This window comes from Lithobates pipiens, unplaced genomic scaffold (genome assembly GCF_037356315.1).
Source record: "Lithobates pipiens isolate NorthernLeopardFrog02 unplaced genomic scaffold, aLitPip1_a1.2 Scaffold_27, whole genome shotgun sequence".
In the NCBI taxonomy this organism is placed as follows: Eukaryota; Metazoa; Chordata; class Amphibia; order Anura; family Ranidae; genus Lithobates; species Lithobates pipiens.
The window spans coordinates 25,585,668-25,600,629 of record NW_027507788.1 but is presented as its reverse complement, the minus strand read 5'-3'; the positions used below and the strand labels follow the sequence as shown (position 1 = coordinate 25,600,629).

Below are 14,962 nucleotides of genomic sequence, written 5' to 3'. Positions count from 1 at the left end.
TCACTGCGCTCTTGACGTTTGGAATTTATGACCAACTTTGTGTGACGGTGTGTATGCAAGACAAGTTTGAGCCAACATCCGTTGGAAAAAATCTCATAAATTTTGTTGTCGGAAAATCCTATCGTGTGTACAGGGCATTAGAACAAAAGGTATGTTGAGAGCCCTCCAAATTATAGAGTTCAAGTGTTTCCAGTGAAGGATACTGTTAAAGCTACAGTATACATTTTACACAATTGTGCACTTCTTTGACTAACAATTTTGAAAAGGCCCTTTTCTGTCTCAGTGGGGCTGTGTCCTTGTGTACAAAGCCAAAGCCATAGACATGGCTTGCTGAGTTTGGTGTGGGGGAACTCAAGTGGTCTGCACAAAGCCCTGACCTCAACCCTACTGAACACCTTTGGAACATTGATTGAATGCTATGTTTTCTCCTCCCACATGAGCACCTGACTTCACAATTGCCCTTTTGGCTGAATGGGCAAATTTCCACAGATACATTCCAAACTCTTGTGGGAAGCCTTCCCAGAAAAGTAGAGAATGTTAAAGAAGCTCAGTGGAGCTCTGTTGCATTAAGGACCATAGTTGTGGAGTTGGATTGCCAGTTGTCTACAAACCTTTGGCTTTATTGTGTATCACATCCTGTATCATTTAAAATGACATCTATAGTGGGGTCATTCTTTTGCAATCTTTTAAAGACAGATCAGCAGTGACATAGCTGCAGCTCTGCCTTGAATTCTCCTAATATTGAGTCAAAATGGTGGGCCTTCTCCATTTCCAGCTTCCTCTCTTATTGGCTAGTAAAGTTGGCGTGTGTCTTCAACTATACCTAGATAGCTTGAGGAACAAAGTACACCCTATTTTTGTCTTATTTCCCCAGCATAGATGGTCCATTCCATAGATCAGAGGTCTCAAACTGGTGGCCCTCCAGCTGTTGCAAAACTACAAGTCCCATCATGCCTCTGCCTGTGGGAGTCATGCTTGTAACTGTCAGCCTTGCATTGCATCATGGGACTTGTAGTTTAGCAACAGCTGGAGGGCCGCCAGTTTGAGACCTCTGCCATAGATGGTCCACAACCTATTTTTGTCTTATTTCCCTGGCATAGATGGTCCATTTCATGTTGCCTGGCAAAACATTTTTTTTTTAGGTTTGTTATTTTTAATTACATATCCCTTTAAGGCAATGAAAAAAAGACAGACACCACGCAACGCTCCACTTAATTCATTTGTATCAAAGCTGTACGTATCATAATCAATCTCCCAAACACCTACGACACTCCCATGTCCTCTCATGGATATGCAGATATAAAAACAAAAGGATAAACAGCAATACGTATATTGCCGATATAGAGATCAACAAAAACACACAGCACCTAGGATATATTTCTAAACCCGGCTGTGCATTCTAGATAGTTGTGATTTTGGAAGTCAGCAAATCGGAGCGGCAGCAGTCACCTTCCGGCAGATGTAGCGTTCCATGTGCCGTGCCGCCGTTGCTAGGTTAATGCATGTGGTGAGAACTGAGACCCTGAGCTGGGACAAACGTCCTGGGTTTGCCCCATCTACACACTCTAATCAATGCTGGGGCACCTTGAGAGGACAGGGCACTGACAAATGGTAGAGGTGACAACAGTACATGGTGTGTCAGGAGGGGGGGCAGTCAATTTTTCGCACGCACAGCGTACATTGTAAAATACTGAGGCATCGCAGTGTTTCTGATGAATGCAGAGGAGGCTTCGTCAGGATCCCCCACCCCAAAACATTAGGGGGTACAGGGGGGACAGGAACGTGCGTTCAGGGTCCAAAAGCCCCCATGTTCTCTTTCTTTAATACCTCTTCTTCTCCTCCTCTTACACTAAAGGTCCATACAACTAGTCTCCATGACCCCTCCTACATCACTCGGGGGCACTGGCATCTAAGGGGTCTGCCAGTCTCCGATGATGTGAGAGGGGTGTCAGGTCCTCAGGAGGAGGAGGAGGTGGCGGTTTGGGAGACTGCGGTGGTCTCGGCAGCGGCGGTGGCCCCCTCAGAGTCTGTATTCTCCGACACTCCTGGCAGATTCTGAAATGGGCGCACCCTCCCCCCCGACCTGAGGAAGACGTGGGGTCCTCGTGGAGCCTCTGGGCACCTGGGGCTGGTGGAGGGTGAGGTGGCGCTGGAGGGTGCTGGTGGGTCTGGTACAGTCGCCCATTACAGAGGCGTGTCTCCCTGGTGGCACGAGGCGGCCGGCTGAGAGAGAGAAGAGTCCTTCCGTGCAGGTGGCGAGGCGGCCTACGGCGATGGCGAGAGCGGGAGGTCTTTTTGCAGGAAACGGCACTGCGAAGTTCACTCAGCATCTCTTGGCATACGGAAATCTGCAGCACAGGGAATAAAAGCATTAAGTTAAAGAAGGCCTCCTCAATTGACTCTTTCAACCAAAAGGCCCTGAATGTAACCATATAGTCATTTGAGAGATTCTACAGCTCTGTGCAAAAATATTTTCACCGTGTTCTATCATTTTTGACGTTTGAGTACATTTGCATCTACGGTGCCTGGAAAAAGTATTTATACCCCTTCAAATTTTCCACATTTTGTCATGTTACAATCAAACATGTAAATATACTTTATTTCAGTTTTATGTGATAGACCAACACAAAATGGCATATAATTGGGAAGTGGAGGAAAAAATGGTTTTCATTTTTTTTTATAAACAAATATCTGAAAAATGTGGCATGCATTTGTATTTAGCCCTCTTTAGGCCGGGTTCACACTGCTCCGACATGGAAGTCAGACGACTTACAATCAGACTTTTCCCTACGACTTCATGTGCGACTTTGATGCGACTTCAATGAACAGGATCTGACTTTGATCCGACAATACCAAGCCCTTTGAGTTTGGTATGCATCTTGAGGGGGGAACCCCCTTGTCAAAATGAGAAAAGAAAACGGTGTGCCCCCCCCCTCCCCAAGACCATGGGTTTTAAGGGGAAACCCCACACCAAAAAACAAAACAAAAACAGAGTGGGGTCCGCCCAAAATCCGAGCACGTAGTCCGGCAGTTCAGGTAAAGGGGGATGAGCGAGCGCCCCCTCTGGACCATACCAGGCCACATGCCTTCAACATGGGGCTCTGCCCCCCCCACCCTAAAGCACCTTGTCCCCATAAACGTTTAAAAGTTTATGGGGACAAGGGCCTCTTTCCGACAACTGTGGCTGATGGTCTGCGGGTTGGGGCTTATTGGAATCAGGAAGTTCCCTTTAACAAGAGGGCCCCCAGATCCCGGCCCCCCACCCTATGTGAATGAATATAGGGTACATTGTCCCCCTACTCATTCACTCAAAAAAGTGTCAAAAATAAATAAAGCCAGTACACAGGTTTTCGACAAAGCCCTTTATTAAAATACCTCCAACATGTCTTCTCCCTCCGGTTCTTCTCTCTCTGGTGATGTCTTCCCCCCTCAAGATCCTTAGAGCACAAGTTGCATGCCACAAGTCGGATCAGTTAAGACGATGATCCGACTTGGATGCGACTAAGGCCGCGTACACACGGGCGGACTGTTCGCCCAACTTAGTTTGTCAAACAATCCGACAAACAGTCCGCTCAAAATTTGCATGAGCGGACTTGACCACACACGATGAACGAACAGCCTATCAGTTTAGGTGGACGGCCATGTCTTGGTAGGTTTGCAGTTGTGCCATACTTTTTCCATTTTTGGATGATGAAATGAACAGTGCTCAGTTAGGCCGCGTACACACGGGCGGACTGTCTGGCCAACTAAGTCCGTCAGACAATCCGACAGACAGTCCATCCTACTTTTGAAAGAACGGACTTGACCACACACGATGAACGAACAGTCCGCTGAAAGCGTGCGCGATGACGTGAACGGCACGTACGACGGGACTCGAAAAACGACGTCCTATACACTGCAATGCAACCTCCGGCGTGTAAATCCTTTCTGAGCATGCGCGGAACTTAGTTTGACGAACAAGCCTACACACGAGCGGACTGTCCGCTCAAACCAAGTTTCAGCGGACTGTCTTACGGGAATTCCGAAAAACTTTGTTCGTCAGACTGAAACTGTCCGCTGAAGCCCACACACGAGCGGACTGTCCGCTGAAACACTGTTCAGCGGACAAAGTTGGGCGAACAGTCCGCCCGTGTGTACGCGGCCTTACATTCAAATCAGTGGGCTGAAATGTGTCGGACCAGTTAAGACAGCTCTCATAGGGAACCATTGATTTATAAACGTCATACGACATGTGCTCCCAAAGTTGGATCGTATGTGGCACCAATGTGAACTGGGCCGAACTCTGATACCCCTAACTAAAATCTAGTGGAACCATTTGCCTTTATAAGTCACCTAATTAGTAAACAGAGTCCACCTGTGTGTAATTTAATCTTAGTATAAATACAGCTATTCTGTGAAGCCCTGGGTGGTTTGGTAGAGAACATTAGTGAACAAACAGCATCATGAAGGCCAAGGGAGATACCAGACAGGCCAGGGATAAACGTTGTGTAGAAGTTTAAAGCAGGGTTAGATTATAGAAAAATATCCCAAGCTTTGAACATCTAAGGCCGCGTACACACGGGCGGACTGTCTGACGGACTTGGTCCGCTGAAACGTGTTTCAGCGGACAGTCCGCTCGTGTGTGGGCTTCAGCTGACTTTTTCAGCGGACAGTCTGGCGGACTAAGTCTTTCGGAATTTCCGTAATACAGTCCATCCAACTTTGGTTTCAGCGGACAGTCCGCTCGTGAGTAGGCTAGTTGGACGGACTAAGTATGGCGCATGCTCAGAAAGGATTTACACGGCCGAAGGTTGCATTGCAGTGTATTGGACGTCGTATTTCTAGTCCCGTCGTACGTGCTGTACACGTCATCGCGCAAGCTTTCAGCGGACTGTCTGTTCATCGTGTGTGGTCAAGTCCGTTCTTTCAAAAGTAGGATGGACTGTCTGTCGGATTGTCTGACGGACTTAGTTGGCCAGACAGTCCGCCCGTGTGTACGCGGCCTAACTGAGCACTGTTCATTTCATCATCCAAAAATGGAAAAAGTATGGCACAACTGCAAACCTACCAAGACATGGCCGTCCACCTAAACTGATAGGCCGGGCAAGGAGAGCATTCCTCAGAGAAGAAGCCAAGAGGCCCATGGTAACTCTGGAGGAGCTGCAGAGGTCCACAGGGCAACTATTAGTCGTGTTCTCCACAAATTTGGCCTTTATGGAAGAGTGGCAAAAAGAAAGACATTGTTGAAAGAAATGCATAAGTAGTCCCGTTTGCAGTTTGTGAGAAGCCATCTGGGGGACACAGAAAACACGTGGAAGAAGGTGCTCTGGTCAGGTGAGGCCAAAATGTAACTTTTTGACCTAAAAGCAAAACGCTATGTGTGGAGGAAAACTAACACTGCACATCACCCTGAGCACACCCTCCTCACCGTGAAACATGGTGGCGGTGGCAGCATCATGTTGTGGGGATGCTTTTCTTCAGCAAGGACAGGGAAGCTGGTCAGAGTTAATGGGAAGATGGATGGAGCAAAATACAGGGCAATCTTCCACTTCACAATTATGTGACACTTTCTGTTGGTCTATCACATAAAATCCCAATAAAATACATGTAAAAAACATGACAAAATGTGGATAACTTCAAGAGGTGTGAATATTTTTTTCAAAGCACTGTATAGTGTATATTTTGATGGTCACTTTATGCTTATGTCACAGCTGACCATGGCTAAACCAGGGGAAAAAAGCTAGGAGAACTAGGTTCTGACATTTATTTCTGCCCTATTAAAACATTTACTGCACATAATGCACCTAGAAGGTTCTCTTCCACTATGCTCAGTGATACTTTTTTTTACCAATGCATTTAAAAAAAATAGAGCTTCTCCTTTTTTTTTTTTTTTTTTTTTTTGCACAAGGTTTGTGGACACCTGACCATCAAACCTATATGAGCTTCTTGAACATCCAATCCCAACACCATGGGCATTGATATAGAGCTGGATCTCTGCTTTCTTGAGAAAAACTGGAAAAATGTGCTTAAATATTATAAACCAACTCACAATTGATATTCAGTCATTAAAACAATAAAGTGCTTAATGTGCAATAACTCATCAACCGAATAAAGTGCCTTAGTGCAATAACTCATATCAATAAAGTGCTCTTGTATCTGTCATTTCATATAACATACAAACATAATACATAATACCCAAAACTCGTAAATGTCTACAAATATAAACTGTCACAAAAATTCCGTCCAGTGCCGCCCCATGAAGTGTTATCAAGGATTACACCTCTGAGTGGGAGATCACGACCACCAACCGAGAGCGCTTACCAAAAGGTTAACCTTCACATTATAAGAGGTTAAAACAGCATGGTTCTCCACTAATCCCCGGCACAGTGGTTAGCATTAAAATTGCATGGCCCCAGATCCTCCTCTTTCTTGTCATGAAAGGCTCCACGTTTCTGGGCAGGTGTTCCATGGGATTTCGGAGGGTGTCTGGGGGAATTTGTGCCCATTCAGCTAAGAGAGCATTTGTAAGGTCAGGTACCTATGTTTGATTGGAAGACCTGCCTCACAATCAGAGTTTCAATTCACCCTAAATGTGTTAAGCAAGGCATATGTTAGGGCATGTACGATTAGCAGAGAAAAAAAAAGTTCAATAGCCAGTGCGGCTCTTCTGCTTGATTCCGAGCATTTGTGGAACTTTGTGTGGAATTGTGTACACACGTTCGGAACAAAATCCGTTGTCTGAAAATTTGAGATCCAGATCTCAAATTTTGTGTGTCAAAAACTCAGATGGAAAATGTCCGATGGAGCCTACACGCGGTTGGAATTTCCGACAAAAAGCTCCCATCAAACATTTTCCATCGGAAAATCCAACCATGTATACAGGGCATAACAGTCCATTGTGGTGCATTACAGCAAGTACATTAAACAGAACTCAACTCCGTGATACTCACCTCTCCTCTAGCGATGCAATTTCCACAAGCTCACACATAAGTGCTGATATCTCCTCCTGGTCTTCTTTCTGGTTCAGTATCTTTAATCATTTTGATTGTTCAGCAAGGGATGATGCAAATCTACACACAACAATCAATTTGTCCCGGAACCAAAACATGCCGAGGCTGTACACTGATCCGCACATGCGTGAAGTTTTGGAACAGGAAGGTTAGAAGTTTTGCAGAATAGACCTTGCTGTGTGCTATTTTTTATTTTTTTTGCAAGACAGAATTTTGCTTTATCTTGCATTGCTTTAGGCTGGGGTCACACCTCCGACGGATGCAGCTCACAGCACGGCGAATTCGGTGGTTCCGTCGTTTTATTTTTGTATTGGTTGCACTTTATTATTAGACTATCATCAGATTGTTAGCACGGTTCACCATATACATTGTGGGGCAAAAAAAGTATTTAGTCAGCCACCAATTGTGCAAGTTCTCCCACTTAAAAAGATGAGAGAGGCGCCTGTAATTGTCATCATAGGTATCACCTCAACTATGAGAGACAAAATGTGGAAACAAATCCAAATCTGATTTTTGAAAGAATTTATTTGCAAATTATGGTGAAAAATAAGTATTTGGTCGCCTACAAACAAGCAAGAGTTCTGGCTCTCTCAGACCTGTATCTTCTTCTTTAAGAGGCTCCTCTGTCCTCCACTCATTATCTGTATTAATGGTACCTGTTTGAACTTGTTATCAGTATAAAAGACACCTGTTCACAACCTCAAACAGTCACACTCCAAACTCCACTATGGTGAAGACCAAAGAGCTGTCGAAGGAGAACCAGAAACAAAATTGTAGACCTGCACCAGGCTGGGATGACTGAAACTGCAATAGGCAAGCAGCTTGGTGTGAAGAAATCAACTGTGGGAGCAATAATTAGAAAATGGAAGACATACAAGACCACTGATAATCTCCTTTGATCTGGGGCTCCATGCAGGATCTCACCCCGTGGGGTCAAAATGATCACAAGAACGGTGAGCAAAAATCCCAAAACCACACAGAGGGACCTAGTGAATGACCTGCAGAGAGCTGGGACCAACGTAACAAAGGCTACCATCAGTAACACACTATGCCGCCAGGGACTCAGATCCTGCAGTGCCAGATGTGTCCCCCTGCTTAAGCCAGTACATGTCCAGGGCCCATCTGAGGTTCGCTAGAGAGCATTTGGATGATCCAGAAGAGGATTGGGAGAATGTCATATGGTCAGATGAACCCAAAGTAGAACTGTTTGGTAGAAACACAACTCGTCATGTTTGGAGGAAAGAAAAAACTGAGTTGCAACCAAAGAACACCATACCTACTGTGAAGCATGGGGGTGGCAACATCATGCTTTGGGGCTGTTTCTCTGCAAAGGGAACAGGACAACTGATCCGTGTACATGAAAGAAAGAATGGTGCCATATATTGTGAGATTTTGAGTGCAAACCTCCTCCCATCAGCAAGGGCATTGAAGATGAAATGTGGCTGGGTCTTTCAGCATGACAATGATCCCAAACACACCACCCGGGCAACGAAGGAGTGGCTTTGTAAGAAGGTCCTGGAGTGGCCTAGCCAGTCTCCAGATCTCAACCCCATAGAAAACCTTTGGAGGAAGTTGAAAGTCCGTGTTGCCCAGCGACAGCCCCAAAACATCACTGCTCTAGAGGAGATCTGCATGGAGGACATGGAGGCCAACATACCAGCAACAGTGTGTGACAACCTTGTGAAGACTTACTGAAAACGTTTGACCTCTGTCATTGCCAACAAAGGATATATAACAAAGTATTGAGATGAATTTTTGATATTGACCAAATATTTATTTTCCACCATAATTTTCAAATAAATTCTTTCAAAAATCAGATAATGTGATTGTCTGCATTTGTTTCCACATTTTGTCTCTCATAGTTGAGGTATACCTATGATGACAATTACAGGCCTCTCTCATCTTTTTAAGTGGGAGAACTTGCACAATTGGTGCCTGACTAAATACTTTTTTGCCCCACTGTATTTATCTTATTGGTTTTTATTAACTTTTTGAATGGGCAGCTGTTTTTATAAATGTATTTATTTGCGCAGGTAGGAAGCTACTGTTCCCCTATCACACAGCTTTAAACAATGTAGCAAATGTATCAATTGTACTTAAAGAGGAGCTCTAGCCCCCCCCCCCCACCAGAAAAATTGAAAGTCAGCTGCTACAAATACTGGAGCTTCTGACTTTTAATATTAGAACACTTACCTGTCCAGGGACCCTGTAATGTTAGCACCCCAGACAATTTTCCAAATAGCTCTCGGGTGCTGCCGCCACCATTCATTGTAAGGGAAACTGGCAGAGAAGCTGTGGCGGGGGAAGGATGAGGGTGGGCGAACTTCTGAGGGCCCTCGCCACAGCGAGGTCTCCCAGAAGTGGGGACGGGGGCCTGTCAAAAACTGGTAACTGCTCCCTCTGAAAGGTGACAAATATGGCAGCGGAGAGGGGGGGGGGGGGGGGGGGACCAAACAAGCGGAGCTACCCCTTTTGGGTGGAACCCAACTTTAAAGTAAAACTAAAGTCAAAACTTTTTTTTTTAGTTTTGGATAGTGGAGAGAGATTAGAACACCTGTCAATTTTTTATTTTTTTTGCTGTCTGTGCCCCCCGTTAAGGAGATTCACCCTCTCTATTAGTGCTAGCTACCATAATCATTGAAAGTAAAAGTAAAAGAAAATCCCAATTTTTGGGTTGTCACCAGAAAAGTAATAGAGGAGAAATCTTCCAATGGGGACTCTATTTCTGGTGACCTGGGGGGGGGGGGGGGGGTCTCAAGGAATTCCCTTTATTTACAGGGATATCCTCTCCCTTCCTGTATGTCTATGGGACAGGAAGTGAAGTGAAATCTCCGCAATGGGTCATAGATGGCAAAAAAAATGTGACAGGGGTTATAACCCTCTCTTCCTCTAGCCAAAAAAAAAAAAAAAAAAAAGCCTATAGTTCTACTTTAAAACAAAAACTCCTGGGTGCAAATCTCTGACAGGAGAAAATAATCATAGGTTACTGCACCCGCATTAGTGGCCAAGTCATTCTAAATGGATGGCACTGCAATGCACCACACAAAGTACATTGCACAAATCATTGTCTATAAAAGCACTTCATATTTTCTGATTCTAAAGTGCCTTCAAGTGTTCCAGAACTCTCCCAGCAGATAAAGGTGTGTTCCTCTGACCATTTTGATTGCTGCTACTATTGCTTTTTGATGGTTTGTTTCTATGTAATTATATCTCTAGGAGAACGTTCTACAATCTACACAGAACTGAACTTTAGATACGACAGATGGAAAAGAGAGAAAAAAAAATAATAAAAAGCAGAATGGAAAAAAAATGACAAATAAGAATATAGAGAGTCAGATGACAGGATGGAGAATAAGAAAGAGGAAAGGAAATAATGGCCGTGTGGGAAGCGGAGAGCAGAACAGCAGAACAAACACAAGCGGCAGGGGACGGGAAGAGTGGGCGAAGAATATGCACTGACCCCTCCAAGGAGCCCGCTCAGAAAATCTGATGCAAAAAAAAAAGGCTTATAAAACAATAAAATACCCCGTGTGTGCTCATAGCAGGGGAGACTTAGATGGAAAGGTTTCATTTATATCTTATGAAGGAGTAACAAAGAGTATATGGAGGTGAATTGTGTGCAAAGCTGTGTATTTCATTACAGTACTACATGAACTAATCTGGCATATGCAAGTGTGATAAAGTATACTCAACTATTCTCAATATCAAAGAAGGAAAGCCTTGAACTCACAAAAAAAAAAAAAAAAAAAATCCTTCCATAATATCGAGAAAAGTTGACTCAATAGTGATCCACATCACTCTGAGTGCCTCCAACTCCTTGATCTTCGGGCTCCTGCCAGGTGCCCACCCAGGAGTATGTCCTCGCTCCACAGACTCACCATCAAAAGGGCATTAATTGGCCACACGCTGATTACGTCATCAGCGCTAGAACATTTTAATTCAGGTACAACAGTTCACAACATGTCTGTCCTCCTCCTGTTCCAACACCTTTCACCCAAGGAAGCGTTTACTCATATAGACACGGAGAGTGCAAAATCAGATTCAGCTCTGCATAGAAACCAATAAGCTTCCAGGTTTATTTTTATTTTTATCAAAGCTTAACCACTTACAGACCAGAAGATTTGGTTAACCCCTTCACTCCCTGTCACTGTGTCACCCGGTGCAGTGTTCATATTTTTTTGATCACTGCACTGGTGCATTTGTGACAATAATCAGTGTTATGCCTCGTACACACGATCAAACAATCCGGTGGAAAAGACAATCCGACCGTGTGTAGGCTCCGGCGGACTTTTTTTACCCAAAAGTCTGGCGGACTAAGAAAGTATTTTTGCACTCCGGACTTGCATTTCGGTGGACAGTATGGCCGTGTGTGTGCCAGCCCCCCGTACTTTTGAAATGAATGGAATTTTCCCGCCAGGAGAAAAGTCCGCTCATTTTGAGTGTGTCTCCAGGTAGCCGGGGTCAGTGAAGGAGGCGTTCTCTGGGACTGTGACATCATAATGGGCGGGGACATCATCCGGTGATGTCCCTATATAAGTCGCCGCATGCCGCGTCTCTGTCATTGTGACCGGAGACAGCGACGAGGCAACATCTCCAGAAGAGGAGAAGAGAAGAACAGTAGACGGCGACAGCGGCAGCGGCGACAGAAGACCGGGCCACCGCTTGTAAAAGAGCTAGAAGAAGGCCCGGTGGCCCGGCAAGAAGAACCGAAGAGGGGGACAAGACCCCCAAAGAGGGGGACAAGATCCCCGAAGTTGGAAGAAGAGGGCGGCGGCGAAGAAGAAAGCCGGGCTCCTCCGCTAGTAAAAGAGCTAGCAGAAGATAGCGGAGGAGTCCGGCGAGAAGACCCCCGAAGACTGAAGAAGACCCCCGGAGCTGTGCAATAAACTATTTTAACCCTTGTGTGTTGTGTTTTTTTTTTTACTTTTTTTACAGGTGAATGGGTAGGGGTACATTGTACCCCATACTCATTCACATAGGGTGGGGGGCCGGGATTCGGGGGCCCCCTTATTAAAGGGGGCTCCCGGATTCCGATAAGCCCCCCGCCCGCAGACCCCAACAACCAACGGCCAGGGTTGTCGGGAAGAGGCCCTTGTCCTCATCAACATGGGGACATGTTGAGGGCACGGCCTGGTACGGCTCAGGAGGGGGCGCTCGCTCATCTCCACCCCCTTTCCTGGCCAGCCGGGTAGCGTGCTCGGATAAGGGTCTGATATGGACCTGGGGGGGACCCCCACGCCAATTTTTCGGTGTAGGGGTTCCCCTTTAAGTCCATATCACATGATTGCGCCAGCGACACCTCCTTCGCTGGCCCCAGCTACCTGGAGATGCGCTCAAAATGAGCGGACTTTCCTCCGCGTGTGTGGGCGAGTCCGTTCATTTCAAAAGTACCGTGGATAGTCCGGCGGACCTAGTACACCGTATTAGTCCGCTGCAAAAGTACCGTGTGTGGGCAAGTAGCTCGTTCGGAAAGTCCTGCGGACAGTCCGGCGGAAAGTCCGCCAGACTAAGTCCACCGGATAGTCTGCTACGTGTGTACGTGGCATTAGAGTACTTAATGGTAGGCCCAGAAAAGTCTAGGGACCCCCCTAAACCCCCCTAATAAAAATGTAACCCCTTGCTCATCCCCTATCACTAGTGATCACCATATTAGTGTCACGGGTGACGCTGGTTAGCTAGTTATTTTTTTTATAGCGTCAGGGCACCTGCCATATAGTACCTAAATAAAGGTTTAATCCCCTGATCACCCAGCGGGCCCCCCGCCCCACCCACCCAAGTGCAGTGTCAATCGATCACTGTCACACAGAACTGCAGCGTTCGCAGAGTCAGGCCTTATCCCAATTTTTTGTAGCGTTTGAAGCAGTTGCTGGCAGTCAGGTGCTTTTTTTCCCTGTGAGTCTCACTAGTGTACCAGTAAATTTACAAAAAAATATATAATGTTTGGGGGTTCAAAGTAATTTTCTAGCAAAAAATTTTTTTTTTCATGTAAACAAAAAGTGTCAGAAAGGGTTTTGTCTTCAAGTGGTTAGAAGAGTGTGTGATGTGTGACATAAGCTTCTAATGTTGTGCATAAAATGCCAGGGGTGACCCAACGCGTGTCCTAGGGGTGTCTGTGGGTCAATAGGATGCATTCATGTACTTATCTTGGACCTTTACCATGGAAAATTGTATTTCACTGCAATATTATGTGTACAACATTACAAATCTATTCATATACTTGACATCTGTTTGAGGCTACTGTAGATCTTGTGTGAAGCAATAAATATGTTGTTTTTTTTTAATGTAAAGTCCAGAGGGCAAACATTTCTATATTTGTATGTTCCATAAGGAAGATGTCTCCTTCTCCCAGGCTGATTCCTCAATAATTTATTAGTAATTTTTATGGAAAACCCTCTACAGGGAATTTGTTTTTGGAATTCTATAGCAGTTGGTCAGAACTGAGTACCCTGCAGGAGATCTATCACCAATGTAGTCAACAAGAGATATCAGAAGTCAGTATAGGACTGCCACGTTGACCTTAAAAAGTGATAAAGTTCCAAGATAAGTACAAGAATGCACCCTAGTGACCCAACGCGTGTCCTAGGGGTGTCCGTGGGTCAATAGGATGCATTCATGTACTTATCTTGGACCTTTACCATGGAAAATTGTATTTCACTGCAATATTATGTGTACAACATTACAAATCTATTCATATACTTGACATCTGTTTGAGGCTACTGTAGATCTTGTGTGAACCATTAAATCTGCTGTTTTTTATTTTATTAATACCAGTGTCACACCTCATTTAAAGTCCCAAGGGGTATACCAGGTCACTATTTATTGTTCTAAATCTTCCTTATGGAAATGTGGGAGAAGCTGTGAACCCCTAGAGTAGCTTTTCTTAGACAAGGTCTGTGAGAACCTAGGGTTCCTCCAAAGGTTGCTAGGGGTTCTTTGAGCTCTGATGTACTTTAGCTGTCTGTAAGTGGCGATTCTTCCCATTGACCACAAATGTAAGGAAGCACTCTTCTCACTGACTTTTAATAAACAGACACCAGCCCAGAAGTCCAGCGCTGTCTTCACTCGGGTTATTTGCTAATCTTCAGATCCCCGGCACCGCCATCTTGGCTGTGGGAGCCAGCTTTGAGTTCCTGCTCTTTCACAGCTGGCTCACCACGGCACATGCGTGAGAATGCACTGTTGGATCAGCCACACAGCCTTCTGGGACACGTCACATGTCCTAGGAGGATGCGGGACCAATATAACATTGCAAGGGGAGGTGAGGGGGGGCAGACCTATCAGAAAAAGGTACAAACAGCCCCCTCCCCAACAAAACCCTTTCAAACATGGTAGAGGAGGGGGAGGAAAGGCACATTAGCAGTAATTTCACTTGTTAGAGTGAATCTGCACCCAAATGATTCAATTTTTTTTTAAAAGTATTTACATATTTGGTGGATCAGTAAAAGCAATTTAAAACAATTAAATTTCTGTATCTTTTATTATTATTTTTTTATCTTCTTGGAGTTACATTTTTTTTCCTTAGCTATTCTTCTATTACAACAGAATCTTGGCAGTCGGTCCTTTAATGTAAACACATAGTGGAAATTTCTAAACTGTCAGAAACAGATTGAAAGCTGACTTTAGAGCAGGCTTTCTCAACCAGGTGTCGGTGGAACCCCGGGGTTCGTTGAGAAGTAGCTGGTGGTTATTTAAGCAATTTCCATCCTTCAGATAAGCTACTGCTGACACCACTTATTTTTTCCAGCTACTTGCAAGGATGATTCTGACCCCCAATATAAAGAACATTTTTACCACTGACCACAATTATAAAGAGGCACTTCTCCACTGACCAGTCTATGGGTGACTTCTTTATTGACCACCAATGTTAGGGCGCACTACAGTTCTCACTGCCTGCTTTCCTTTTCTGGACATTAATATTATTTGTTTTATTTCATTTTTATTATTAAACAAAATATTTTTCCACAAAGCAGCCC

The 14,962-nt window shown here is 44.9% G+C and overlaps 1 protein-coding gene across 1 annotated transcript in view; it reads right to left on the bottom strand.

Moving 5' to 3' along the window:
* Positions 1-1,201: 1,201 nt before the first annotated feature.
* Positions 1,202-14,962, bottom strand: part of GRIK5 (glutamate ionotropic receptor kainate type subunit 5) — a 564,883-nt gene continuing 551,122 nt past the window's right edge. The window contains exon 20 of the mRNA XM_077456650.1: positions 1,202-2,348. Within this exon, the coding sequence (XP_077312776.1) occupies positions 1,890-2,348 (459 nt within the window). The 3' untranslated portion in view covers positions 1,202-1,889. The remainder of the gene's footprint in view (positions 2,349-14,962) is intronic.